At 32.8% G+C, this 26,409-nt stretch overlaps 3 protein-coding genes and 1 pseudogene across 4 annotated transcripts; 1 reads left to right on the top strand and 3 right to left on the bottom strand.

Annotated features, from left to right (window-relative positions):
* Positions 1 to 8,166: 8,166 nt before the first annotated feature.
* LOC118039708 (epoxide hydrolase 3) lies at positions 8,167 to 10,227 on the bottom strand. The gene is made up of 3 exons (XM_035046482.2): positions 9,523 to 10,227; positions 9,028 to 9,272; positions 8,167 to 8,651 (listed from the first exon to the last, which is right to left on the bottom strand). Exons 1-3 carry the CDS (start codon positions 9,988 to 9,990, stop codon positions 8,315 to 8,317), a joined length of 1,050 nt encoding a protein of 349 aa, XP_034902373.1. The 5' UTR covers positions 9,991 to 10,227; the 3' UTR covers positions 8,167 to 8,314.
* A 2,473-nt stretch (positions 10,228 to 12,700) lies between these two features.
* LOC118039695 (short-chain dehydrogenase virD-like) lies at positions 12,701 to 15,894 on the top strand (annotated as a pseudogene).
* Positions 15,895 to 16,518: 624 nt separating this feature from the next.
* On the bottom strand, positions 16,519 to 20,679 carry LOC118038616 (uncharacterized). Of its 2 annotated transcripts, XM_035045027.2 has the most exons (7): positions 20,141 to 20,678; positions 19,545 to 19,792; positions 18,898 to 19,053; positions 18,608 to 18,767; positions 18,298 to 18,440; positions 17,887 to 17,922; positions 16,519 to 17,435 (listed from the first exon to the last, which is right to left on the bottom strand). In XM_035045027.2, exons 1-7 carry the CDS (start codon positions 20,214 to 20,216, stop codon positions 16,689 to 16,691), a joined length of 1,566 nt encoding a protein of 521 aa, XP_034900918.1. In that variant the 5' UTR covers positions 20,217 to 20,678; the 3' UTR covers positions 16,519 to 16,688. The 2 variants fall into 2 exon arrangements, with proteins under 2 accessions (XP_034900918.1, XP_034900935.1); XM_035045044.2 differs by lacking the exon at positions 17,887 to 17,922 and having other exon boundaries at positions 20,141 to 20,679.
* Positions 20,680 to 22,987: 2,308 nt separating this feature from the next.
* LOC118038641 (large ribosomal subunit protein eL30) lies at positions 22,988 to 25,130 on the bottom strand. Its single transcript, XM_035045064.2, has 6 exons — positions 25,015 to 25,130; positions 24,882 to 24,925; positions 24,654 to 24,759; positions 24,432 to 24,533; positions 23,333 to 23,401; positions 22,988 to 23,230 (listed from the first exon to the last, which is right to left on the bottom strand). The coding sequence occupies exons 2-6, from the start codon at positions 24,900 to 24,902 to the stop codon at positions 23,190 to 23,192; spliced, it is 339 nt and encodes a 112-aa protein (XP_034900955.1). The 5' UTR covers positions 24,903 to 24,925; positions 25,015 to 25,130; the 3' UTR covers positions 22,988 to 23,189.
* Between the last annotated feature and the right edge of the window lie 1,279 nt (positions 25,131 to 26,409).

Genomic DNA, 26,409 nt, shown 5'->3' with positions numbered 1-26,409 from the left:
GGTTATCAGGTTTTCGAGTTAATTTGTTCGTTCGGATGGAGTTTCACAACAACAGTGAGGAATCAAGTCTTTTTTGGAAGGAAGAGAATGGAAAAACAGATTATTTAATTTCCCTTCATATAGTTACAGATCCAGATCGAGAGAGCCTATTTTATTCCCTTCTTTAGCTTCATCTCCCCTTGCTTTCCATACCCAGGAACTTAAGCTCAAGACTCACTTCAAGTACATTGGCTTCCATTGTAGATTTAGCTTGTTATTTCTTGATTTTAAAACCCAGAATAGTATTCTGCTGACAAACATTGACCGCCGCCGGAAAACTCCTTTCTGCCGGAAGCTTAATGGAAACTTATTTCGTTTGCTTGGGAGCACTGAAAATCACTAGTAGCTGCTGCACTGAGAGTCAAAATAAAGCCAGTGGGTTTTCATGAATTATGAAGCTAACTCCTTGCTCATGAAACACTGGAACTGTTAGAAAACATTCTATACAACCCATGCTAACATGTCAAAGCAACTCTAACAGCAGTCTCAGCAAGCCAAAGAGCAAAACTTGCAACAACAAATTAACAGCATGAACAATTACAGTGGTTTTAGCTACCAGAACAATCATGGACACAGAAAATTCCTTAAACCCAAGTGCCAGATTTTTTTAATTGACAAATCACACATCTGCTATAACTATAGAATGAGTTTTGATCAGGGTCACCTATAACAGCAACGTTTCCATATCTGATTGGTTTCCTGGCACAGTAGCCATTCATCACGTGACACTACCTCGAGAGTTTATAAAGTGCCAGATTAAAAGGAGCTTTTCAAGCAATACAATATGGAAAACAAGCGCTCTCTTGTGCATAATACTCCACTCACAAGAGCTTGTTCACGAACTTGTATTCACAAACACTACCTAACGAGTTAAAGCCTTGTTTGTTTTCCGAAAAGTAGTTTCCGGGAAACCATTTTCCAAACTTTCCTGTGTTTGTTTGTCATTAGAAAAGTTGGTCAACGGAAAACAATTTCCGGTCAGCGGAAAACACTTTCTAGTCAACGGAAAATACTTTCCGGTCAACGGAAAACACTTTCCAGTCAATTTTAGTCAAAAAAAAATTTGACTTGGTTTTCAGGAAAGTGTTTTCCTTTTAGCTGTGTTTGTTTTCCAGAAAGTGGTTTCCGGGAAATCACTTTCCAAACTTTCTTGTGTTTGTTTTCCGGAAAGTGGTTTCCGGGAAATCACTTTCCAAACTTTCTTGTGTTTGTTTGCCAGTAGAAAGTTGGTCAATGGAAAACACTTTCCAGTAAAAGAAAAATTTGGTTTGGTTTCCTGGAAAGTGTTTTCCTGAAAAATTTAAGGGGAAAACACTTTCCGGAAGTTGTGAAAAATTTAGAAATATCATTATTTGCTGATTATATCAAATTTGATCCTCAAACTTTTGATTGCTATATATATTTTGTTTTGAATATTTATTTTTCAATTTCATCTCTTAAAATTTTATTTTTATATTAACTTTGGTCCTTATTTTTATAATTACTATTTGTTTTTTCCTTATCATTTTTTTTGAAATTTTTTATTTATCAAATTTGATCCTCATTCTTTTGATTTTACTTATTTATTTGAAATAATTTATGAAATGTTGATTATTATTATTTTAATTTCTTTATTTTTTATTTTTTAGATTTGATCCCTATTATTTTGATTATTATTTGTTTTATTTGAGATAATTTATGAAATTATATTTTTTTTTTTTCAATTTCATTCTCATTTAACTTTTTAATTTGTAAGATTTGTTCCTCATTATTTTAATAAACTTGAGAAAAATAAAATATTAATAAGTTATTTTCTAGCCCATTTTTCATGACATAACCAAACACTGGAAAGTGTTTTCCAGTTCATTTTCCATAACACTACCAAACATTGGAAAATACTTTCCCGGAATTCACTTTCCAGGAATTCACTTTCCCCGGAATTCACTTTCCAAAAAGAATTCACTTTCCTGCAAACAAACGGAGCCTAAATATTAACGAGCAAGATTAAAAAAATCACCACTCTTGATTTAGACACTTTGACAAGAACCTGATCACCTGTTTCTATGATCATGATGATTCTGGTAACCCTTCTAAGAGACCAGAATCCATTCAAAATTGGTAATTCTGATTATACAAAAGCAATTATTTAAAATTATACCGGCAGAGTATCATAGAGTAGATAAGCTAGGCGTGTGTATACTCCATATAAAACTGTACTAAATATTCACGTAAAATTTACTTCCTCTAACCTTGATATAAAAGACTTTAATTAGGCCGCAATATCACATGGAAGTTGAAGATTTTGGGAAGTGATTCAGTTGCTAATACACCGATTAGGTGCAGAACATATACATGGTAGTGGCTAGACTTTGAATGGAGCAATCTTCCATATGGGTAAACAGTCAGTTTGCATATCATATATATATTACTTATAAGTGCATGTTATTAGGACTTTATAACTGAAGAGGATTATATCTTCCATTTATAGGTCTTCAAACTGAGTTGGGTCTTTAGTATAATGGCACTAAAGTTTTTATACTCACTCGGGAACCACAAACTGTTCCATTATCGAGTAGTTTGCTCTCTGATTTAGATTTAACGAACGCAATTCAACAGCTTTTTGCGAAAGTTCTCCACCACAAATGGCGTCTTTCTAGCCATGATCATGACAAACACTAATTAATAAGAAAATTTATCATGCGGAGGGAGGGGGGGCTGCAGGGGCCGGGGCCCCTGCAAGGAAATGCCCCTCCCTTGTATATTTATAATTATAAATAGTTATAATATTTCTTGCTCCTTTAATTTATAATTTAGCCCCCCCCAAAACTGTGTCCTTTAATTAGACATAATTTATAATAGGCTATAAAGTAGGTGAAAGCGAAACTAGGTTAACAATATGTATAGAAAGACACAGTTTTGGTCAAAAATAAGTTAGAACACAGGCACCCTTATTAGTAGTTTTATTATGTCTAATGTATTTTGCATCTTTAATATGTTTATATCACCTTAAATAAGACATAAATTAATAAAATCAGAATCCCTAATAAAAATGAAAAATAACATAAAACATAAAATTAAACATAAAATCATGGAAAATAAAAGAAAATAATAAAGCTGGCTCAAACAGTATATTTGAGGTCTAATTCGAGAGTCCTCTAGAGCTCGACTAGTTTTAGTAAGTCAGCTTCCTATAAAACTAGGTTTAAGTATGATCCAATTGTTAGATTGAGAATTATGAATTTTTATTTTTTATTATGTTAGTTTAGCGCAACCAAACATTCTATTAAGCTTTTTTTTTTTTCACTAATTTATAAAAAATATATGTTAGATCATCCATAAAATTTACTTATGATAACTTCTCATTTGATTGTTTAGAATCTTTAGTTCTAAAATCTACTTACATCAACTTATTTTCTAACTCAAACATTAACAACACAAGAAAGATAAAAAAAAAATTACAAAGCAACATGGAATTTTATCTAATCATCACGCAAAAATCTCAATTCAAAATCTTATTAGTCAATATTTTTTCTAATCAAAACTTTATATCACAAGAAATTTTAATGGTTTTTAGAATCTCCTTATAAAATTTGAACAAAAAAATATTGTAAATCTTTAATAATAACTTCTATATCTTATTTGAAAGCCTTCTCAATCTAAAATGGTTATAAAATTTTAACATTATAAAAAATAAAAATTATAGAATTTAAAGATAAAATTTTATTAGAATTCAACAATTAAATAAAAAATTATACTGGTAAATATAAGGCTATGCATTAAAAAAATAATCTTGTATCATTTTGAATATGAGCTTGCATCTCAGCCCTGATAAACTAACGTATTAAAGGGTCAAATAAATTTGGGTCTGCCAAGTAAGTTAGACCGCATTGACGTCTACCTACGCACCCACCATTTCTCTGCATAGCTATAGATGACGTGGTGCTTTTGTGGCCACTCGAAAAGCAAAACCACTATTTTCGATTGTTCCATCGCCCCACAGATTTCATTTAAAAATAGTTTCGTGCATGCAGCACCATTGTTTCCCTCAATCTGTGTTCTGAAATCGTCTTGCAACATTATGATAATGCCAGAACTCGTTCTAATGATACGATAATGCAAAATTCGTCAGCTGTGATACACGTACTCGTCTAGTATTTGCTAGCTGATCACCAAGTCCTCGTGAAACGCCTATAAATACCCTAGCTAGCTAAGAACTTCTCCATCCCACCAAACAAATTTAGCACTTGGTATCTGAGATCATCACTTTTACAAGTCAAAATGTCTTCCATTGGAGTAGCTTGTGCTCAAGTTTACGTCAAGCAAAAACGTCAGATGGAGAAAATGAAGAGAATGGAGGAGGAAAGAGTGAGAAGAGGGGAGAATGTAATTGACGAGAGGACACTTGGTGGTTCTACTTCTACGAGTGGAAAGGGCAAGAACAAGGTCCATCCAGGTAATTTTCCTGGCTCGGAACGTGGAGGGAAGCAAGGAGAAGGGAGGGATAATGTGGCATAATTACTAGGGAGACGTTGGTGTGTGCTTCTTTGTGTGGATTTGTGTATCATTGGATTTGTTTTGTTTCTTTTTCTCTCAACTTTTCAGCGATCTGTTTATTGTCTCGGTGTACGTATTTCTAGTTTCTTTTAAGTGAAGAAACTGTGTAGTGTGTTTACAGTGTAATCTTTGCACAAAACTCAACCTTTTCATGGTCTATATGTTGGTTTAATCCTTTACCAAACCAGCTTACTTGTACTTTATGTTTCTCTTATGTAGATTGGCTTTACTACCTGGTACTGTTAATCCTGTGCTCTGTCTGGACTTGTAGCCCAGATTTAAAATCTACTTCACACGTCCAGATTTAAAGTTTTAACTATAATGATCGAGGAAATACAACTTCAGCAATTCAATTTAAGTTCAAGCTATCGGCCAGGTTTCAGGAGAAACTATTGTATTGTAAACGAGACAGGATAATATATAGATTTTAATTATTAATACAAGAATTAAGACTGTATGGTCCTGTAGTGGTTGTGGGCGATGACAGCACCCTTCCAAGCTGTTAGTGGTTGTCTAAACGACAAACGACTGCCTGGTGCGCGCGCACACGCTTTGATTTCATTATCACCTCTTATAAAAATATCGAAATCCTATGCTTTAAATTTTTTAGGCTAGAATAGCTATTAAGTTTATGTTATTATTAACACCAACCTACAGCCTTCGGAACAGTGGAAGTATTGTTTTGTCTTTCTCAAATAAAATAAAAATTCTCATTATTAAGGGTAATAGGTTCTTTCACAAGGTACATTTTTTTATTATAGAATTGATCAAGAGAATTTTGTTTTTTTTTTCGTTGTAAAATTATTTAAATACTTTTAAAAACAAGAAATTACTTAACTTGTTAATAATAAAGCACGTGGAAACGGTATTATAGAAATGTCTTTGAGTAATTTACTATTGATTAGAATAGTAAAATTACTATGTTTTCCTTTAAAATAATTGAATTGTTTATTAAAGGATAATATAGTCTTTTTATAAAGTTCATTAGTTATATAGAATTAATCGAGATATCTTGATCTTTTCATAAATTTGTGCACAATATAGTTATTTAACTTTTCTTGAAGGCAAAATATATATATATATATATATATATATAACTTGGATATAGGAGTGTTTTTGAAATTTCACTTTCACAACACTGTGAAGTTATTGTATTTCTCTTAAAATAAAAAAAATTTCCTTAGCTTACCTTAAAGGATTTATTTGCACTTTCATCTTGGTTTTTTGTGATAATCATGTGGTCTGAGAGATAATCTGGTATTTTAATAAATATATATAAAAAAATAAAGGTGGTTGGTACATGTATTAAACATGCCTTCAAGTAAGTTGTAAAGTCATTTTCAAGCAGTGCATGTCGCGGCCTACCGTGGCTAAAATAGATATTTTTTGTATTTTTTGAATTGTCATAGTGGGGCCTACCTTTCTAGTCACCACATATGGTGTCATTCCATCATGTTGAGCCTGTATTGACTTTTCTTTTTCTTTTTCTCTATTCTCCTCAATTTTCATCTCTATCCTTTTATATAACAGCTTTTCAATATATTTTTTCTTTCATATTTGATTCATAGTCTTTCCATTGATTTTTTTTGTTTGAATTGATTTATATAATTGAAACTTGTTTTCAATCACATCCTTTTTTAATTTTCTTATCTATTTGATTTGGTCCCAATTCTTTAAATAATATTTATTTTATTTTAGAGCATTTTTAAAATTGATTTTTGTTTTTATGATTTCACCCTCCTTCTTCTTTATTGTTATTTTTTAAAATTAATATTTTTTTTTCTGATTTCATCCTTCAATATTAAATTAACTCAAGTTTAGAAGATTTGTCTATGTTCAGTTCTTTTTTTTTTCTTCTTCTTTTAAGCTCATATTTTTTCAATTTATCCTTCAACATTTGATTTAATTGTAAACTGAGCTTTATTATATTTTAAAAAAAATTTCTTTCTATTGGAATTTTTACTAATTTTAAAAATAACCCAAGTTATTTTGGGTATTTTTTATTTGTTGTTCTATACTAAATTTATTTATTTTTCAAATAAATTTTGGTTTTGAATTAAATTAAGTCAATTGTTTAAATATAAGCATAATATGCTCTTCATGATATTTTTGTATGTTTAAATATAGCTTCTTCTTTTGTTTTTTTAATGGATTTATTGTTATTGGTGGTGTCAACCTTCAATAGTTGGTTGATTAGAATTGAACCACATATTTTGTTTTAATTTGTATTTCATATAATTATCACGATCTGATCTTATGCTTCGGTATCAAGTTTTACGAGTTAACCATGGTTAACCTGGGTCAAGCAAATATGTCGTTGTCTCAATAATTTTTTTTTAAAAAAAATATGTCATCTCATATGTCACTATCTTAATGTTTTAAAAGTGTTTCATCTAGTATGCATCAAATTTTTTTACTTCATAATATTTTTACATTATTTTTAAGGTTAGAAAAAAATGACCTGACTTGTAGTGTAACACGGACAAAAAATGTAATATTTACTATGTAATGTATCCAAATGAGTATAATTTCTTACATGCCATATTGATTATATATTTTAACCCTCAAAATGATTTATATAAATTCAACTTAGCTATTTAATTGTTTTATTTGATAATTTGTAGTATTAAATCATTAAAAAAATAAAAAACCAAATATTATTTCGTTACAAAGAAATTTTTAGATATACGGATTTTAAACCCAATTTGTTAGGTATTTTTGTCAATATACAAAATTCTATTGTAAGTTAAATGCATGTTTTAGTAAATTCTTTGTAGGTAACATATGTAAATTGTTTTGTTTGCAAATATTCGATTTGCATATGCATGCTAGCTTACTATTAATTAATGTGCAACATTGAAACCAAAATTTTGCAAATACTTATTAAATTTTAATTATATATCTGAACTTTATGATTATAAAATTGATGGATGCCTAGAAATATGATTTTTAGTGGTTGAATTACAAATTTATCAAGTATTCATTCTATTAAATCCATTCTCTATAGTAAAGAAAGGTAATCTCTTAATGAGAAAATCTTAATACCTATAAAAAGTCTCCTTCGAATGGATTTAAAGACCTTCAAATGTTTAAGTTAGTAATTTTATATATATATATAAAATAATAAATATGCATTAAGGGTGTATAAAATATTGTACCCTTATAGTATTAATGAGAGATAAATACCTTGTACATGCATTAATAAGAATAAATATCTCTTATATATGTATTAATTAAGGATAAATATATCTTATTCATGTATTAATGAGATAGAAAAGTAGTAGGGTATGGGAGACTCTTGTTCATCTAAAGGTGTGCATCAAGTCCAAGAACATTCGACAATGTACTTGGGCTCGAGCTTAAGGGTGGAGCTCATAGTGCAGTAGGTATGTGCCAAAAGTAGTAGGGTATGAGAGACTCTGTGCATCTAAAGGTGTGCATCAAGTCCAAGAACATTCAGCAATGTACTTGAGCTCGAGCTTGAGGGTGGAGCTCATAGTGCAATAGGTATGTGCCTAGTGCTTGGGCTCAAGAATGGTTCTTAGTCCATCAGAAGCAATTATATATCAAATATATGAATGCTTGGGGAAGCACTTGATTGGCAAGTTGGTAAAAATATTCATTGATTTCTCTGAAAGAAAAATCCTGGACAACGAAAAGAAATTGCATGATGTTTAGTGATTGAAACGAAATTAACACAATTAGAAATCATTTAGTTATCAAAACACAATTGGAATTCCTCTTACAAGGCATGCAAGTGAGCTAGATCCGAGACTCTATTTCCATTGAGCGATGATGTAGCACTATTGGCCCTGGGATTATTATTGCTGACCTGAAGCTTCTTGAAAAAGCTATAGATGTGTTCACTGACTTCTTCCGGCCTTGCTTGGTTAGGAAAGTGGGCTACTCCTCCCATCACAACCACTTCTTCCAAACGGGGCACATCTTTCTTGAACCCGCCGTTGAGTATGTATTCCTTCAGCCCTGGAAGGTGGTAGTTTATGTCCTGATCACCTATAATAAACTTAACAGGTACTTGGATTTTTACCCCAATCCATGGTGCCATGAGGTCCCAGGTTCTGCAATAAAAGACGAAAGAAATTAATTGGTTAATTTGGCTTATCGCCACCACAGATGAAATGGCAATGTTCAGCATCTTGGGAAATTCAGGGTCTCATTTGCGGCAGATATAAAAAAATTTGTTAATTTGTTTTGATTTGGATCAAATTTTAGATTTCATGAGTTTTAACAATTGTTTTTATTATTTTTTATGCTTTCTACAGAAGTGCTGATAGTTGGTAACGATGATTTTAAAAAGTTCAGGTGCTCTACGAAAAATCTATATCGAAACGAGGAAGCCTTAAATTAATTATTAAAACCCGGATCGAAAACATATTATAACCAAAAAAGAAACTCCCATTATTATTAAATAAGTTGGGAATAATTAGAGCTTACTGATTGATGGCTCGATAATAATTTAAAGCTCCAGTGAATCCTTTTTGGCTGAACTTGTTGGCGTAAAAGTTGATATCTTCTTCTGAAAATCCAGGAGGCAAGCATGGAGGATCAGGTATGCCTCTGAATCCTGTTTCCTTGGGCACTATTAAGGGCTTCGGGCCGAAACTTGAAAAGAATATCCTCAACATTTTTGCAGTGCCAACTTGAGCAAAGTCTTTTTCAATCTCTCCCGGCCCAGGTTCCTACAGCAGTTAGAAAGATTTTTACTAGAATAGATACCTCTCCTTCAAAGAATTTAAATTATTGAATAATATTTATTAACGTTATTATTATATAAGAATTAGCCTAACTCGAGAATTAAGTTATTGGATAATATACCAATAATTGTTTTATATTAGATTTCTAATAGCAGAATATCCATACCGAAGGGTCTCCCTTTGAAAAATTAAAGATAACAAATTAAAAATAAATAAATAAAAGAATAATTATTACCTGAAACCTGCAGGCATAGTAATCCTCACCATAAATACTCTTCAAAACCTCCATGGGGTTAATAGTTTTCGGGTGTCTAGCCATGAATGCAACGTTCAAGTTGACCAAGGCCCTAACCCTGTCAGGTCTTAGCAAGCACAAGTACCAAGCAATCATAGCCCCCCAATCATGGCCAACCAGAAACACTTGATCAATCCCAAAGGCGTCGAGAAGACCTATCAGGTCACCAACGACGTGGAGACCGGTGTACTGGCTAGCTGACTCAGGAGCGTCTGTGTCACCATATCCACGAAGATCGGGGGCAACGCAACGGTAACCGAGGGACGAAAGATGGAGGAGCTGGTGTCGCCATGAATACCAGAGTTCAGGGAACCCATGCAAGAAGAGGATAACTGGGCCTGTCCCTATTGAAGCTAAGTGCATGTTTATGCCATTTGTGGCAACTGTAATGTGCTCTATCTTATCCATTATCCTTCTGATATTTTCTTGCTAGAGTTGGTGGCGGTTCAAGTGGCTAAAAAGAGATGGAACATGCATGAGATGGAAGCCAAAAGCTGAAATATGTGAATTAAGTCTATGCAATGCGAATGCAACAATTATTTATCCTGTGAAAGCCTCCTAAATATGCCAAGAAAATGGGGTCCGGTATGTTCTTGCTTGATTGTTTTGATAAGCTTTCGCACTGACAAAACACAACTAACTTTCCAACGAAAGCCTCAAGCGAAGAAGAAAGGGATGAACACTGCTACAAGTTACCAGCCAAATGCGCTGTGGCCTGTGGGTCCTTTCTTGTATCATTGTTTTTTTTTTTTTTTTTTCCAGTTTTAGTTTCTGATTGTTTTTATAAATTGAGGAAAGGGATGAACCCCTTTTATTTGTGTTTGTGATTTTCAAATAAATAATGCAATATTTTCCAACAAATTGAGGAAATTCAATGTCTGAAAATAATTATAGAACGCAACTGAAATTGATAATAAGTACCAATTAAATCAATGGTTATGCAGTGAAATACGTACTCAGTATATATAAACATATCTGCAAACACTTCGGTACTTGGACTAGTTGTTGGGAAATTTCGTTTTTTATATTCTAATGGCTAGCAGGAAATTGAAAAGCATGTACTGCCAAAGCGTGAGTTGGTGCGTACCAATTATCGAGATATATGAATTGATTACATCAGTCCTATGGAAACATAATAAAAATTTTAAAAAATTTTAAAAAAAAACCTAGCTACTTCCTAAAAAAATCAACAAAAAAGTTTAAAAAATAGGAGAGAAAACCTTAATAAATCCATATATGATCATAAAATAACAAAAAAATCAATTTTTAAAAGTATCGATCAACTTTTTCAGAAAAGAGGAAGGGCAAAAACTTCTATCATTAAACTTCTCTTATTAAAATAAACCTTTAACACAAACTTTGGTCATTTTAGTTGCAGGAATTATATAACCAATAATTTGATAAGAGTGTCATGTAATGTCCAAATTGTTGGTTATCAATTTGATAAGTTCTCTATCAAATTGCCCATCGATCTATGTCTTTAATTAAATCATGGTGGAAGATTCCGATAGTATTTTGTATGTGATGGTTTTTCCACTCATGGGTCGCAATTATCATCAAAGAAACTGGAAAAATCATTATCTTGCTAAATATATGCCTTCTCCATGATCTATTCTTGGTGAACAACCTATTCAGTTTCAGATTTGTACCATACTGCTCGCACTAGTCTGCAAGGGAGTCAGGTTTTGTGCTCTTAAAACAAACATCCTGAAATTTCATTTCATTGGTGGTTGATTTTGCAAAAAAATAAATGATTTTATTGCCTGAAAAGGATTAAAATGCAAGGACCTAATTTAACTGTGAGGCAAAAATGAAGGATATTTTTTTGTTATTATTCATCACATGCCTTTTTGGGATTTTTTGCCTTCAAAATTCTATCAATTTTATTTTTTATCCTTCTAATTTGAAAATTTTACATTTTCATCCAAGACTTCATTTTCTTCTTATTTTGATCTTGAGATTTAAGAGATGATAGATAAAATTGCTAGAAATGACAAAGAATAGGAAAAGTTATTGGTTGCCATGTTTCAACAATAAAAAACATCAATTTTGATGTCAATGAATTCTATACGACAAGAAGAGTTCTATTGAGGTATTATTCCACCTTCATCTTCCCAGTAAAAGTATATCACGTTAATAAAGAGTTTTTTTTAATTTAATTTTATGTTTTTCATCTGATTTAGATGTGTTTTAGTTGAGAAATTGGTTTCAAGAAATTCTAATGATCTTTATGGAGTGTTTTAAGGTGAGGATACATTGAAAATTAGTTTTTTTTGGATCAAAAGAACCCAAATCTGATTTTTCAACCAATTCTCTAATTGTAGAAGTTTAGTTTGATAGATGATGTGTTGTTTACTTTCTTTCTTTCTTTTTTGTAAAAAAAATTAAAGGAAAAGTATTTAAAAAAGAACACCAAGCTACAAGGGTCTTATTTTAATGGGCTAGACATGTGTGAGCCATCGAATGTGTTTAGTATTGTAGTAGTTTTTATGATTGTAAACCTGTGATTTGAAAAAAGTTATTTGATGGCTTTATGCATTATAAGATTGGATATCATAATATACATTTATTTTTAATCTTTATGTTTGAGCTTTTAGTTGGCGTTAATATATAATTTTTTTAATATTTATTGGTGTATATAATATTTAATATATTTTATTAATCTCTATTGAATTTACAATTTTTTTTTTTTAAATAAACTACGTTAATAATGTCTACGCACTCTAATTTTAAATTAAAAAGAAAAATTTGATGGCATTCAAAGGAGAGCGCCGGCCAATCTATTAGATAAATGTTAGTCTCACTACAGTTAGCTACAAACGCCAATGGTATTGATGTTGCTCTTTTCAATAAATATATTATTATAACCATAGCTATCTATCAGACCGTTCTTCCTAAACGCCAACATCACTTTCTTGAACATGTATCGTTTATATTAGAAAATTCTATTCTGTTTGTACGTGATTGCTTATCAAAATAAAAGCCATCTCTCAAAAATGGGAATCCTAATAACGTCATCCCTTTTTAATAGTTCTTCATCTGCCTAAACCTGCTATTTATTAAACAAAACCACAACCAAAAGAGTACTTCAATGGAGTTCTATGGCCAACTAGTGGTTTTAATTACTGGTTTCCCCCAAGGTGGTATAGGTCATGCCTTGGCACGTGAATTTGCTGCTAACAACTTCCTTGTTGTGGCCACGGCCAGGTCATTGACTTCCATGAGAGACCTTGATCAAGATAGCAGATTTTTTCTCCACTAATTGGATGTTTTGTCTGATGAAAGTGTGCAGAATGTTGTGTCGAATGTTGTTGAAAGATATGGCAGAGTTGATATTTTGGTTAACAATGCTGGGATTCAATGTGTTGGCCTACTTGCTGAGATCCCTTTATCAGCTGCGCAAAACACTTTCGATACCAATGTTTTTGGTAACCTTCTTCTCCTCATCAAACCCTACTCTTGTTTATTTCATTGATCTATGTAGTTTCTGATATTCTTTCTGCTTTTGGGTGCCGAAAACCCAATCAATGAGAATCTGATAGCCTTAAAACTATGGAATTGGAAACTGCAATCATGGCCGACAGGAACTGTATGAACGGAACTGCTTGGACTTTTCAGCTATAAAGATTAGTATCAGCAACGGAATACTTGTGGATTTTCTTGTAAAGATTGTATGCGCTGGCTTGCATACTCGTTATTTTACACGAACACATGGTGCAGCTTTCTTATAAATTCATAAACAAACCTTCCTGAAATATGGCAATGACAAGTTTATTGTTGTAAGATAATTCTTCATGGATTAATCCACTTCTTGTGTAAGTTATATGTGATGTATTTGTTCATGTCATGGCCTAGTACTAGGTTATGACTTCGATAAATGTCTTGCTGATCTGTTCATACTACTTCATAGGTTCTTTAGCTACTCTGAAAAGGTTATATGGACGATCAGGTTCCAATAGTGATTACGAATTTCAGGACTCTCCCTGCATCTTTGATCATACTTGCTAGCACTTGATTTGCTGTTGATAAAACTATCAAGATCTTGTTTTGACGTTACAAACACATGGAGGTAGCATGAGGATGGTTCAAGCTGTTTCCTCACATGGAATCTAGGAAGAAGGGGAAAATCTTAAATGTTGGAAGTGCTCCTGTTTTGGCTCCTCTTCCATGGGCTGGTGTCTATACTGCAACCAAAGCAGCTCTTCATTCACTAACTGATAACATGAGGTTTGTATGTAGTGAGATGCCTATGTTACTTACCTTCTCCTATCAATCGTCTGGTTGGTATATATGCATGTATCTATTAGTAACAAGGAGTTCAAACAGCACTGACAACTCCAGCATGATATTACCATATTAAATTAAGTCGCCAGTCTTCTATAATCATCAACTAATGCGTAGGTAGAGGGTTTGTTAACATAGTTTGCATAAATTATGGTTCAAATCTATAATTAATCTTCTTAAACCTCGGATTGGGAACAACATAACTTTGGTATATGAACAACAAAGTAAGGAAATATTTGTGTTTAATGCAGGCTGGAACTTAGGCCTTTTGGGATCCAGGTGATCAATGTTGTTCCTGAAGCTGTTAAATCAAACATCGGAAATTCTTCCATATCCAGCTACAATCATATGCCTGAGTGGAGGTTATACAAGCCATTTGAAGCAGCTATATGGAACAGGGCTTGCCTTTTCCAGGGACCTAAGATCACCCCCACCGAAGAGTTTGCGAAGAAGACGGTTGCTACTGTGCTAAAGAAAAATCCACCAGCATGGTTTTCCTATGGCCAATTCTCTACTATCTTGTCGATCATGTATCATTTGCCACTTTATGTTAAAGATTGTATCGCAAGGAAAATATTTAAAAGCATGTTTGAAACCAATTCCACACTAAGATTGAGTTCAAGTCGTTAAGTAAAATCGAAATCGGTTTGAATTGTACTTTCTATTCAAAATGTCTCGACATTTAGTTCCTCCTTGTAACAATCCCGACTTTCTGTAATAGAAATACTTCTTTGTGTGATACTCGACATTTAGTTCCTCCTTGTAACAATCCCGACTTTCTGTAATAGAAATACTTCTCTGTGTGATAAGAAACGAGGGTTAATTGTTATAATAAGGGTGTAATTGAAAGAATTAAGGAACTGGGATTTTATTGAATTGACAATTCTGAATAACAAGGACTCAATTGAAAAACAAAAGGCTTTTGTAGACATATTTGAGTTAACACAGGCCGATTATTCCTAATAAACTGATATATGTACACAATTGGAAATGAATGTGATTCAAATTTTGAAAACAAATCTGGACCTGATTGAATTAGCTGTGATTTTCCCTTCAAATTTTAAAAATATGATATTGGCTTAACAATTTAATATTTAATTAGCATTAACAAATCTTTCACAATGGATCAACTCATCTATTTTTAAAATTTATTTTATTAAATATAAATAGTATTTTTAATTTTTTTTAATTAAAAAGATAATATTATAATTCTTCTACTATATTAAAACTAGTATGTATATTAATACAGTTCCCGATGAAACGGCAGCCCCATTAAGGATACACGTTGTTAACAACGAGGACAGCCTCACTTTTTTCTTCTCAGCCACTGCATGTAAAAGCCCTCAAAATCTTCCCTTTTCAATCTATCTCTTTCAATTGCCAAAGAAACCCTAACGAATGAGTAGTAGTTCAATGGAATCATATGACCAAAAAGTGGTTTTAATCACTGGTTGCTCCCATGGAGGTATAGGCCATGCATTGGCACGTGAATTTTCTACAAACATGCAACTGCATGTTGTGGCCCCGCCAGGTCTTTGACTTCCATGAGAGACCTTGATCAAGATAACAGATTTCATCTCCAGGAATTGGATGTTCTGTCAGATGAAAGTGTGCAGAATGCCGTGTCAAATGTTGTTGAAAGATATGGCAGAGTTGATATTTTGGTTAACAATGCTGGGATTCGATGTTTTGGCCCACTTGCTGAGATCCCTTTATCAGCTACGCAGAACACTTCCGATCCCAATGTTTTTGGTAACCTTCTTCTTCTCATCAAACCTTACTCTTGTTTATTTCATTATTGATCTATGTATCTTTTGATGTTTTCTCCCTAATGCTTTTTGTGCCCTTTCCGCTGTTTGTTGTTCCTTAATTAGGAGTTCATGTGTGTACTTTAACTTGTTTACTATTTCTGTCATTATGTGCTCCCCCTTGTCTGAATTGTTGAGTTTCTGTGTCTTGTATTTGTCTATAGGCTATTTTGTGTATGGGACTTTGGAGTTCTTGTCCGGTTTCAGACTGCAAAGATAATGAATATTCTACTTTTTTCTGTATGTGATGGTGCAGATTGATAGAAGTCATGACTACTCATATGATTTTGATTATTTGGTTTGTGATTTGTACGTGGATAGCATAATTCAGGTTGAAACTTCAACTTGAATAGCTTAATGGGATGCTTGGAGTACAGTGAATGTGTTTTTTAAAGAATTTTTTGTTTGGAAAAGTATTAAATTAATATTTTTTTAAAAGTTATTTTTAATATTAATATATCAAAACAATTAAAAAATAAAAAATATATATTAAAAAAATAATAATAATAATTTGCTAACCCCTGTTTGTAACGCAGCAAAGTGTGAAATCTGAATTTGGTGGTTGATATCCTCCAGGTGCTGAGTAAATATTCAGATCATTCTCTCTGTTTTTGGGAGCCTAGAACCCAATCAGTGAGAATCGTCCAAAAGATTTTCACATATTCAGCTGCTGATTGAAACTCCTTCCATCTGAGAATACGAGTTCTTTAGCACATTTAGTAGGATTTCAATAACAGACAGGCTATGCAATTTGTTTGCTTTTTCTTTGTAGTCTCGGCCATTGCTTGATATGCATCTGATTTAGAGTTCCCTAGTTCTCAATTTTATACTGAACAGATTAATCTACCAACCTTCTTTCCTCATTTTATACGCAACCACAAGTTATTTCAGTAAACCAAAAAAACCTAACCCACTGGCACACCATTACATTGTTTCTCCAAGCATCAAAAGGATATGCAGGCATTTATACACTGACCTAATTATATCCACCTAACTAAGAGTACCTTTTTTTCTCTAGGAATGAGAAGGGTGGGCATAGTACTCCATTACAGGTGGTTGATGAGGCCTGAAATTAGCACCCAGATTTTGTTGAGTTAAAGACATTGGTTGTTGCTGGTTTATTATGGCCCGCTGCTGTCCAAATGATAATGGTTGCTGCTGTGGTTGATGCGCCATAGGCACCATTGAACTTGCCTGGTAGGGTGGGGGTGGGGGTGGTCCTGGGGGTAAGGGAGAGGTGTTACCATAAGCATATGGGGTCATGATCCCACCTGCTTGTTGTAAATATTGCTGGGAGGATGGGTTAAATTGGGCTCGAGTGGTTGGGGTCTGGTTCAGCATAGTAGGCTGGGGCAACAGAACTGACTGGTATGAGTGTGCTGTTGGAGCAGCAAGTGGCTGTGCTGGCATAAAAACATTTGAATCTGATACCGGCAATGAGTTTTCCGGTTTTGACAATGATTGGATGGGCATGGATGCATATGAATTTGACAGTGTTGGGGCCTTCGTTAATTGAGCATTTTTTGCTTCTTCAGCTGCGAATGTAGAGAGAACAGCGTGCATGATCATTTGAGAAGAGGAGGAAGCTGCAAGCTTCTCTGCAACCTCCGCAGCAATAGCTGCAGCTGTCCTCTTAGGTGCTTGTCCTGCTTTTGCATTTGAGTCAACTGGTACTGTAGTTACAGTAGATGCTTTAGATACTTCTTCACCAATAAGCAACCTTCGCATTTTGCTGGCTTCCTCTACTTGTGCCATTGCGACCTGAAATTGACAAAAAATATTCATTAAATAAAACAACTGCTCCATGAATCATCGTAACACTAAGATAGAGCCCTGATAGGGGCAAACAAGAGTCTAGATGGGCAAAGAAGCCTTCAATTAGGATTTCTATGTAGCAATGCTAGGAAGATACATCGTACTAGCCTTGAAAACATCCAAAATTGAGAAAAATCATTGAATATGCCAGTGTTATAAGAATGCGCAGGCCAGGGTTTTTCTTCATCGGTAATGCAAAAGGTAAACTATTTAGGCTTCTGAAAACAAGGTGTCGAAAGATAATGCAAAGATTGATGTTGGTTTGACAACAATACAGAATCAAAGGTTTATTGGTATGGTAAAGTGTATAGACAACAGGCAAAAATCTTTCACATTTCAAAAGAATAAATGAAAACAGAAAAAAATATTTAAGGATCGGAATGTGCAAAATCCATGCCTGCCTCTGAGCTCGAACTTCCTCCAGTTCAGATTCCTTGGAAACATTAAAAAAAAAAAAAAATTAATCAATAAGACAAACTTTAAGTGAATAGAATTGCAAAAACATGTATATCCCATTCATTCACAAACACAACAGAAAATATCCATAGAAGAATACGAGGGCTAGACATCCTCCTCTACTGGAAAAGAAAACTAATAGAGAAGAGCTTTTCAATCATGCTGAACATCTGGCTGGATAAACTCCATTAAAAAGCCCCTGCAGCTTTGCTCTATAGAGAGGCCAAAAAATTTTTAATCACAGATTCTCTAAAGATCCTCTCTGCCCAAACACCCCATCTAACAGCAATTTGTGTATTAATTGATAACTGACATTTAAATAACAAGTGAAGGTGATGAGATGGTCAGATACCTGTTCCTGTAAAGATTCTTTTAACTGTGAGACAAGCGCTACTCTACATGCTTCAACTGATTTAAGTTTCTCAATACTTCGTTTCAAAAGATTCTCTTCATTCTCCAGTTTCTTAGCCAAAGTTTTTCGTGTTGGATCTTTATCTGAGAAATAAGAATTGCGCTTCAGAGACCCACATCTTTTGAAAGTCAAAACTCAGGCTGTAAAAGCATTTCAGGAGAAAACATGTAATGCCAGAAAAGCTGTGGAACATTTCCAAGAAACCACTTTAATCTTTTTCTATATTAACTTCCAAGTTCATTTCTCTTACCATTATTACTACAGGCAATATCAACATCTTTCTTCATATCCCTCGCACGACAAATTGCAGACTTGCAATTACTCATCTCTGCCTCTTCATTGGGCCGCTCACTAACCACCAAGTTAAATGCAGATACTAGTTTTTCAGCAGCACCTCCAATGGACAATTTCTGGTTCCCAGTGTATTGACGTGACAGTAAGACACATGATCAGGAAAAAAGAATATGAAGATATGTAAACAATACAAACATAAAAACAAATTGAAGACAAAAAGACAAAATGAAAGATCCTTGGTCTAACCGTTCTAATGGATCGTGAATCTCGTTTTGTATTTTTCACATGGCGTGAACGTTTTTTGCTCAACTCCAAGGGTGGAGGAGCATCTTCTCCAAGCATCACCTCTTTGAGACTCTGAGCACGTGACCCAAACACTGTCCTTTCTTCCCATATATTTACCTGGAGATTATGCGAGCACAAGTTCAATAATCTTAATCATCTTTCCGACTTTCTTAAGACATACTACACCATTAAGAACATAAATGGCATCATAATGGCATCTCATACTTCTTTTGACGCTCAACTAACATATAAATACATCCAATTTCCTTTTGTTTCCTCCTGAACTATTTTTGGCATACAAGACATGTTTATTTATATTTTATAAGATGCATGCAACAAATCCAACTAAATGTTGATTGATGCATCCTTAGACTAGCAATAAATAGGGCATTGCAGAACAAGAGGCTGACAAAGAGAAATACATTAAAAAAAATAGGTTGGAGAAAGGAATCTTAGCCTCAATCGCTAATTGATTATGATGCTCAACATTCACAATAGCAATGCTTTGCTCTCCAGTAGTTTTATGAGAGCATATTCATGCAGGAAAAAAAAAGGTGTTCCATGTCATAATGTTTGAATCAGCTGCCCCAACAGAAATAAAAACTTACCAATCTAGAGACGACATTCTTGCCACGGTCATCACCTTTCTTGACTATATTTTTTAGCGCTGCAGGAAGAACTTTCCAAAACTCATTAACAAATTCGCTTCCTTTCTTCTTACTGTTCTGTAGGATGTCATTTGCAAGATACAATAGAGGTACTTTCTGGAGCATATCTGAGTTGCGGAACTGTTTGTCCCATGCCTCAACAACAAATTCTGCTTTGCTTCGGTGAACTATGCACCAGCGCGACAAAGCTATACCATAAAGTTACGGTAACATGCATACCAAGTCAACAGAAAATCAAAATAATTACTCAATAATTTCGGTAAGAAACTATTTTCAATGCACATGCACGTTACATAATCATTCCTCTAAATTGATGAACATTAGAGCACAAGTACCAAATGAAAATGAATCAAATAAATTGGTAATACTATTTTCAATGCAATGACCAATTTTTAGGAAATATAAACAATGATTGCCTTGAAACAGTATAAAATATAAAACAATCCACTATGAGTTTCAGATTTGTTAGGCATATAACTAACTGAAAACAAGCTGCAGAATTCATTAATTAAAAATACAAGAAAAAGGAAGGATACATTCAATACATTGCTGGGTACCATTGACCTTGGAAAGGTTATCTGCAAGTGTCTCTTCACTAAATGTACTATTCATATCTCCTTTAACAATGCCTTCCACCAAACCCTAAAAGAAAACACTTCAACTCTTGAAACCAAGCCAGACCCTTTATAGATCCAATTGCAAACAACAACTTGCAATCATGAATGTCAGCTACAGCTAACCACGTGAAAGTTTCAATCTTTAAGCCCTAAAATATTAGCATAGAAGAAAAGGGAGAGAAACGATAGATTGAAGTAGAATGAAAAACAAGCCCTAAAAATTGGAAAGTGAGAGGGAAAGGGAGGAGTGAAACGACGACGTTGTAGAAAACAAAATTAAGGGAAATGGTATTTAAGGTTTTTTTTTTTTCCTGGTATTGGCAAAACCCTAAAATAGGTTTATGTAAAAGAGAACAGAAATTTCTGTGAATTAAAATAAAACATGGATAGAGTCATAGAGAGAAGATGGTTGCGAAAAAGAGAGAGGTGCTGAGGTTTGGGCCATTTGGCAAAAGTTACGGAAATCCAACAGATTTTACTCTCTCTCTTTTTAAATGTAATTGTTTGTTTATTATTTTTATGTCTGTTTGCATAAAAGTTGTGTTTTTAAAAACAGAATTTATAAATATATTAAAATAATATATTTTTTATTTTATAAAATTTATTTTTAATATTAAATAAAATATTAAATAAAAAAAAAAAAAAAAAATGGTGGTTCAACTACTTAGTTAACTAAACTAAACTAAATTTAAATCTAGTTTATTTGCTTTAAAGATTTTTTTTTTTATTAAAAGATAGTTTTATAGAAAGTGAATTTTAAAAAAAATGAGTTATTTTTTAATATTTGATAGTATCATAGAAAATAAATTAAAAAATATTTTTTAATATTTGATTATATCAAAAAATAAGTTAAAAAATAACTTTTAATTTTTTTTAACTTTTTAAAAATTTTATTAAAAAACAATGATTAAATCTGACATATAAAAAATTAAAGAATTATAAATTAAAAAAAATAAATTTTATAAATTATTTCAAATAAAACAAATAGTAATTAGATAAACAAAAATAAAATATGACAAGTTAAAAAAATAAAAGATTATGAAATTGAAAAAAGAATCAATTTCATAAATTATTTTAATAAAATAAATATAAATCAAATCTGATAGATAAAAAAGATTTCAATTTAAAAAAAAATAACAATCAAAAGAATAAGGATCAAAATTGATATAAAATCAATTAAATCAAATTTTAAAGATGAAATTGAAAAATATATATAACAATAAAAAAAATTAAGGACCAAATTTAATATAATTAACAAATAAAAAGATATTTTTTTATTTTTTCATAACTTCTAAAAAGCGTTTTTTTGCACAAAATAAAAAAAAAAGTACTTTACTAGAAACCAAACAAAACAAAAATTTTCTGACATAAAAGTATTTTTTATTAATTATTTTTTTTTAATAATAAATAAATATAAAAAAATTAGAAAATAATTTTCAAAAAACTATTTTACATTAAAAAAAAAAACACAGGCCTTAGTTGTTAGAAAGCAATATTTTATTTGAAGTGCTTAAGAAATAAAAATATAAATATAACTTTGAGATATTTTTTATCATTTTTTTATATATCATGATTTTATATTCTCTCTTTTTTATGCTGGTGTCTTTCTTTAAAGTTGAATTCCAAGAAGTAACCAAGATCATTCAGACTCGTGCTAGCCAAACTTAAGGAAAAAAACATGCCATTGTTGCTCTGCAACTTACTAGCTATTCAAGCTTTATGAACAGTACTCGCTATATATATATATATGTATATATATGTATATATGTATGTATATGTATATATGTATGTATGTATAGAGGGAGAGAGGGAGAGAGGGAGAGTTGTGGCAGCAAGGAAATGAAAATGACTCGCGAGAATCCACTCTCTATCTTCTTGTGCAACTTGATCTCAATTGAAGATGTGTGGATCTATGATGTGATTGATTTGATTTAATGAGTCCCTCCAGAAATTGAAAAGACTCCATCGGCAAGTAGATGAGCATTTCAAGAATAACAATCACTGTTGAAATATATATATCAGACGAATTTATTATTTTTGACTTGAAGGTGTACGAGTAACCATATAATTAGCTTCTTGATTTGGGATTCCACCTCCTTACTGGCTCCTTTTATTTCCAGCGACCTCATCGGTAGTAATAGAGAGCTAAATCATATGATTGCTGTTCTTGGGGCTTTTCGATAAATTAGTGTTTTAATATTATAAAGATGTTACTTAGATAATTTTAGATAAAAACAAGTTTTTGATCAAAAATACCAACCCTTGATTTTTCTAGTCACCATTATAGTAAGCAACAACATACAATACGTTATTTGTTTTATTTATTTTTTAAAAAATAAAACACACAGAACAAATCATTCATTTAACTTTTTCTAAAAAAAATAGATTAAAAATTATTAAATCCAACGAATTTGGATAGCACCTGATAGTGCTTTTAGAGATGCTCTTGTGAAAAATTGTTTTGATGCTTTTTTTAGTGGTTTATTTTATTTTATTTTGATATGTTTATATTTTTAAAAAAAATCATTTCATACATTTTCAAGCAAGCATAAAGCCAGCTACATGAAAACAGTGTACAAATGGTAGAACCAAATCACTAACTCACCTTGCACATGTCCAAAATCAAGAGCTACCAAAAGGTTAAAAACACTCATGAACTCACAACCAAGAATATAATAGAATTGCGAATCAACTACATTTTCAATTTTTCTTACTGCTACGCTAGGATCGTGTAGTTCATAAGTGGAGCCATATCTGGATGGGTAATTTCAGAAAACTAGTGATTCATAATAGAAAGCTTGCTTTATCAAATATCTGAATCAAAACTTGCCACTTGAGTGCACAGCATACGGGAATAAAATCCAAAAACTGAAGGATTGACAATTGTTGTAGTTTCCAAACTATTCTAAAGCTGGAAGGGGACAAAAAATCTCTGCGGTAAATTAACAGAACTGGAAGAATGACCTGCTTAATGATCACCAGGGACTGTCTTGATGATATCAGAATCACCTGTAACACAAAAGAAAAGAGTGGCAATCAGAAAAATGCCAATGGCATCAACATAATGCCAAAATATACAGTCAAGACATAATAATTCTTTTAATGCATTACCTGCATCAACAATGCTCAGACAAGACACACGGAAGTACTTGCCACAAGCAGTTCCCAAATCAACATTGTCTGCAAAAAGGAAAAACAGGGCATGAAGGAGGCGAGGGAAAGACAAGAGTGCAGTTTCAAAATCACTAGTACTAAAACATGGCAAAATAGCCTGCCTATTGCTACAGGTAAGAAAATCAAAATCATTTGATTATTTAAGGCCAGACAATTATTTCCAAACTCCAGGTGTCCTGCAACAAATATAGGGGGAAACTCCAATATTCCAGGGGTGCTCATCACTCAGCACAACATCCTCTTAAATGAAACCATTTACACACATTGACAATCATGTTAAAGTTGAAAATAAGTGATTTAACAAAATGAAAACAAAATATAAAAACAAAGATGAAAAGCATATCAAATTTAAAGTGACTATATCAACTTGCCCATGTGGTTAATATTAAATGGATGGCGGGTACTCATGGAGTGCATGAGTTTTTCCCAAAAAACATGTGAAACCTAGATAACTAAATGTATGAACCAGCTTTTGTACCGAGACAAAACCAAGAGATTAATGGCAAACAGTAACAAGATGCAAGATGACTAGAGTTGATCTATATGCTGTCTCAAAACCATGTACGTTTCCCAACATAGATTTGTCAAAGGTCTATAAATTCAGATTGAAGTCACAAGCTTCATACGCCTCATGTTCCATGCATCTAATTAAGAATTCTTCAAACTCCTAGGGGCTACACATAATGATATAATAATGAGACTGCACAGACTGAAAGTTCAGTAACGACTCAATCAAATTCAAATTCTTAGACACAGTCGAGGACTCGAGGTTGCAAAATCTTTTAAATAAAAAAGTAAAAAGAAAAAGAAAAAGGGAGCATCTCGATAAACAAAATCATGATGTTTCAGCACAGATAAAACCAAGCAAAATTCATTACAGCATTATAATCACAAGCATGATATCCACTAATATGAATGCAATAAAGTTATAGCATGACTACTAGTACTAAACCAAAACCGTTCTCTATCTATAATAGATGTTGACGCAAAAAAAAAAAAAAACATAAAAGCCCATAAAAAGGGAACAAGAACTTACTGCCATTATAATGATGCACTCCAACCTTTGCGAGCATAGCATAATACTCAATCTCGGATTTCCTCAAAGGTGGGCAATTGTTTGATAATAGAATCAATTTTCCTGCATAAATATCGATCACCAAATAACCCCAAATTAAAATCTAAACAAAAAAAATAATCAAAATTAAGATCTCAGATATAGAAATTAAAAGTTAGCAATGTTAAATACATAAATAAAAACCTTTGGAGCTCCTTAGAGATTTAAGCACAGTTTTGTAACCAAGAGTGTACTTTCCACTCTTCATCACCAAAGCCAATCTGTTATTGATGCTCTCATGAGTCTTCTTCTATAAAATTGACAACAGCAGCAACAAAAAAAATAAAATACAAAACCAATAATCAATAATCAAATTTTCAATTAAACAGAGAAACAAGTGAAATTAAGAGGAAATGGAAGAGAAGGGATTACAGTTTTCTTGGCTGTGACCATTTTGATGCTGTTTGGCTGTTTTCCTGGAAAAAATAAGAGTTTGATGGAAAATTAAGTTAAAAATAGAAGAATTTGCGTTATTGAGATGCTATGAGAGCGTAAAAAAGCTTACAGCGCTTAGGGTTTATTGAGATTTAGAATCTGAAGCTGAAAGAAACCCTAGAAGCTTGACGGCAGTTGTACATAGCACTAGGGCTAGTGTGTTTCGTTTGCTAATAAATGTCTTGCTTGCCCACGTGCAGTTCACATGTGCTGATTATTATTTCTATCTGTTAGTCCTCGAAGATAAGATTAGTCTAAACCCATCCCTACAATTGTTTTTTTTAACTATTGTGGGAAACCAAATTATGTTCTTAAGAGAAGCAAAAGGCCATGGAGAAAATTGTATCCAAGTCATCAGGATTTACCATATCAATGGGTATTGTTCTTGTAAGAAAAAAAATGTGTCTGCGAAAGGTAATTTTAGGATGAAACTTAGATATTATATCTTTACAGAGCCAGCACAATGCTTTATTTAAAACATATTGACCATGCCAAGGAATTCGGTTGATGATCCGAAAGAGGTCGTCCAGATTGACTCGAGTAGCTGTCTGAGGTGAAGATCTCATGTATATAGTGGCAATATACAAAGGTGACTTAACTGTCAACTTTTCTATATTTGGTGGATCATATATGTTTCTCGGGAGGGAGAAAGGGTGGAGGATGATTGACTCGTTCCCTGGCATGGGGTGGGATAGACTGTTGCCGTGAAAGTGGAAGTTGTTTCCTTTAGTACAAACCTGGCTGTGGCTGCAGGGTGGACGGAGCAGGTGCAGCTGCACTAGGAGTGACTGGCGCAGCTGGAGACTGGAGAGGAGCATCCACACGCATTTTCACTTCCCGAGTGTCAACGAACTCGGCCACCAAAAGGCGTCCACCATTTGGTGGCCATTGGAGGTTATAAACAATATTTCGTGTCTCAATGGCTTCTTCCACCGATGAATACTGCAATAACAAAGCATTGGGTTCTGTTACACCCATCCAAAGACCGGTGAATAACAGAGTTCCATAGATTACTAACATGCAAGACAATTGAAGTGATTTATTCATATGAATCATGTTAGAAAGTAATGTAAAATTATTTTTAAAGTCTCATCTCTGTTTAAGTTTTTGAATAAGATGATTTGATATGATAATAATCATGTTGTTAGAGAGGAAAATTGTAAGAAATTATCCTGGTTAAATGCAGGCTGGAACTCAGGCCTCTAGGGATTATGCGATCAATGTTGTAGCTGGATCCATCTTCGAAAGATGGTCGAGTAGTTTTCAATATCTATGGATTTACATGAAAAACCCTTGGTGTCTTCTCTTAAAAATAAAAGTTTTTTTTTAATTTTAAATCCTGATATCTAAAAGATTATTGAATTCTAACTAATTCAATCAAGTTCACTAAGAAATAAAAGTCTCTTAATGATAATATACTTCATTCACAAAACTTGAATTCAGAAATCTTATTTAAAGAAAACAA

Source organism: Populus alba, chromosome 5 (assembly GCF_005239225.2).
Source record: "Populus alba chromosome 5, ASM523922v2, whole genome shotgun sequence".
NCBI lineage: Eukaryota > Viridiplantae > Streptophyta > Magnoliopsida > Malpighiales > Salicaceae > Populus > Populus alba.
This window is presented reverse-complemented; position numbering and strand designations above follow the sequence as displayed.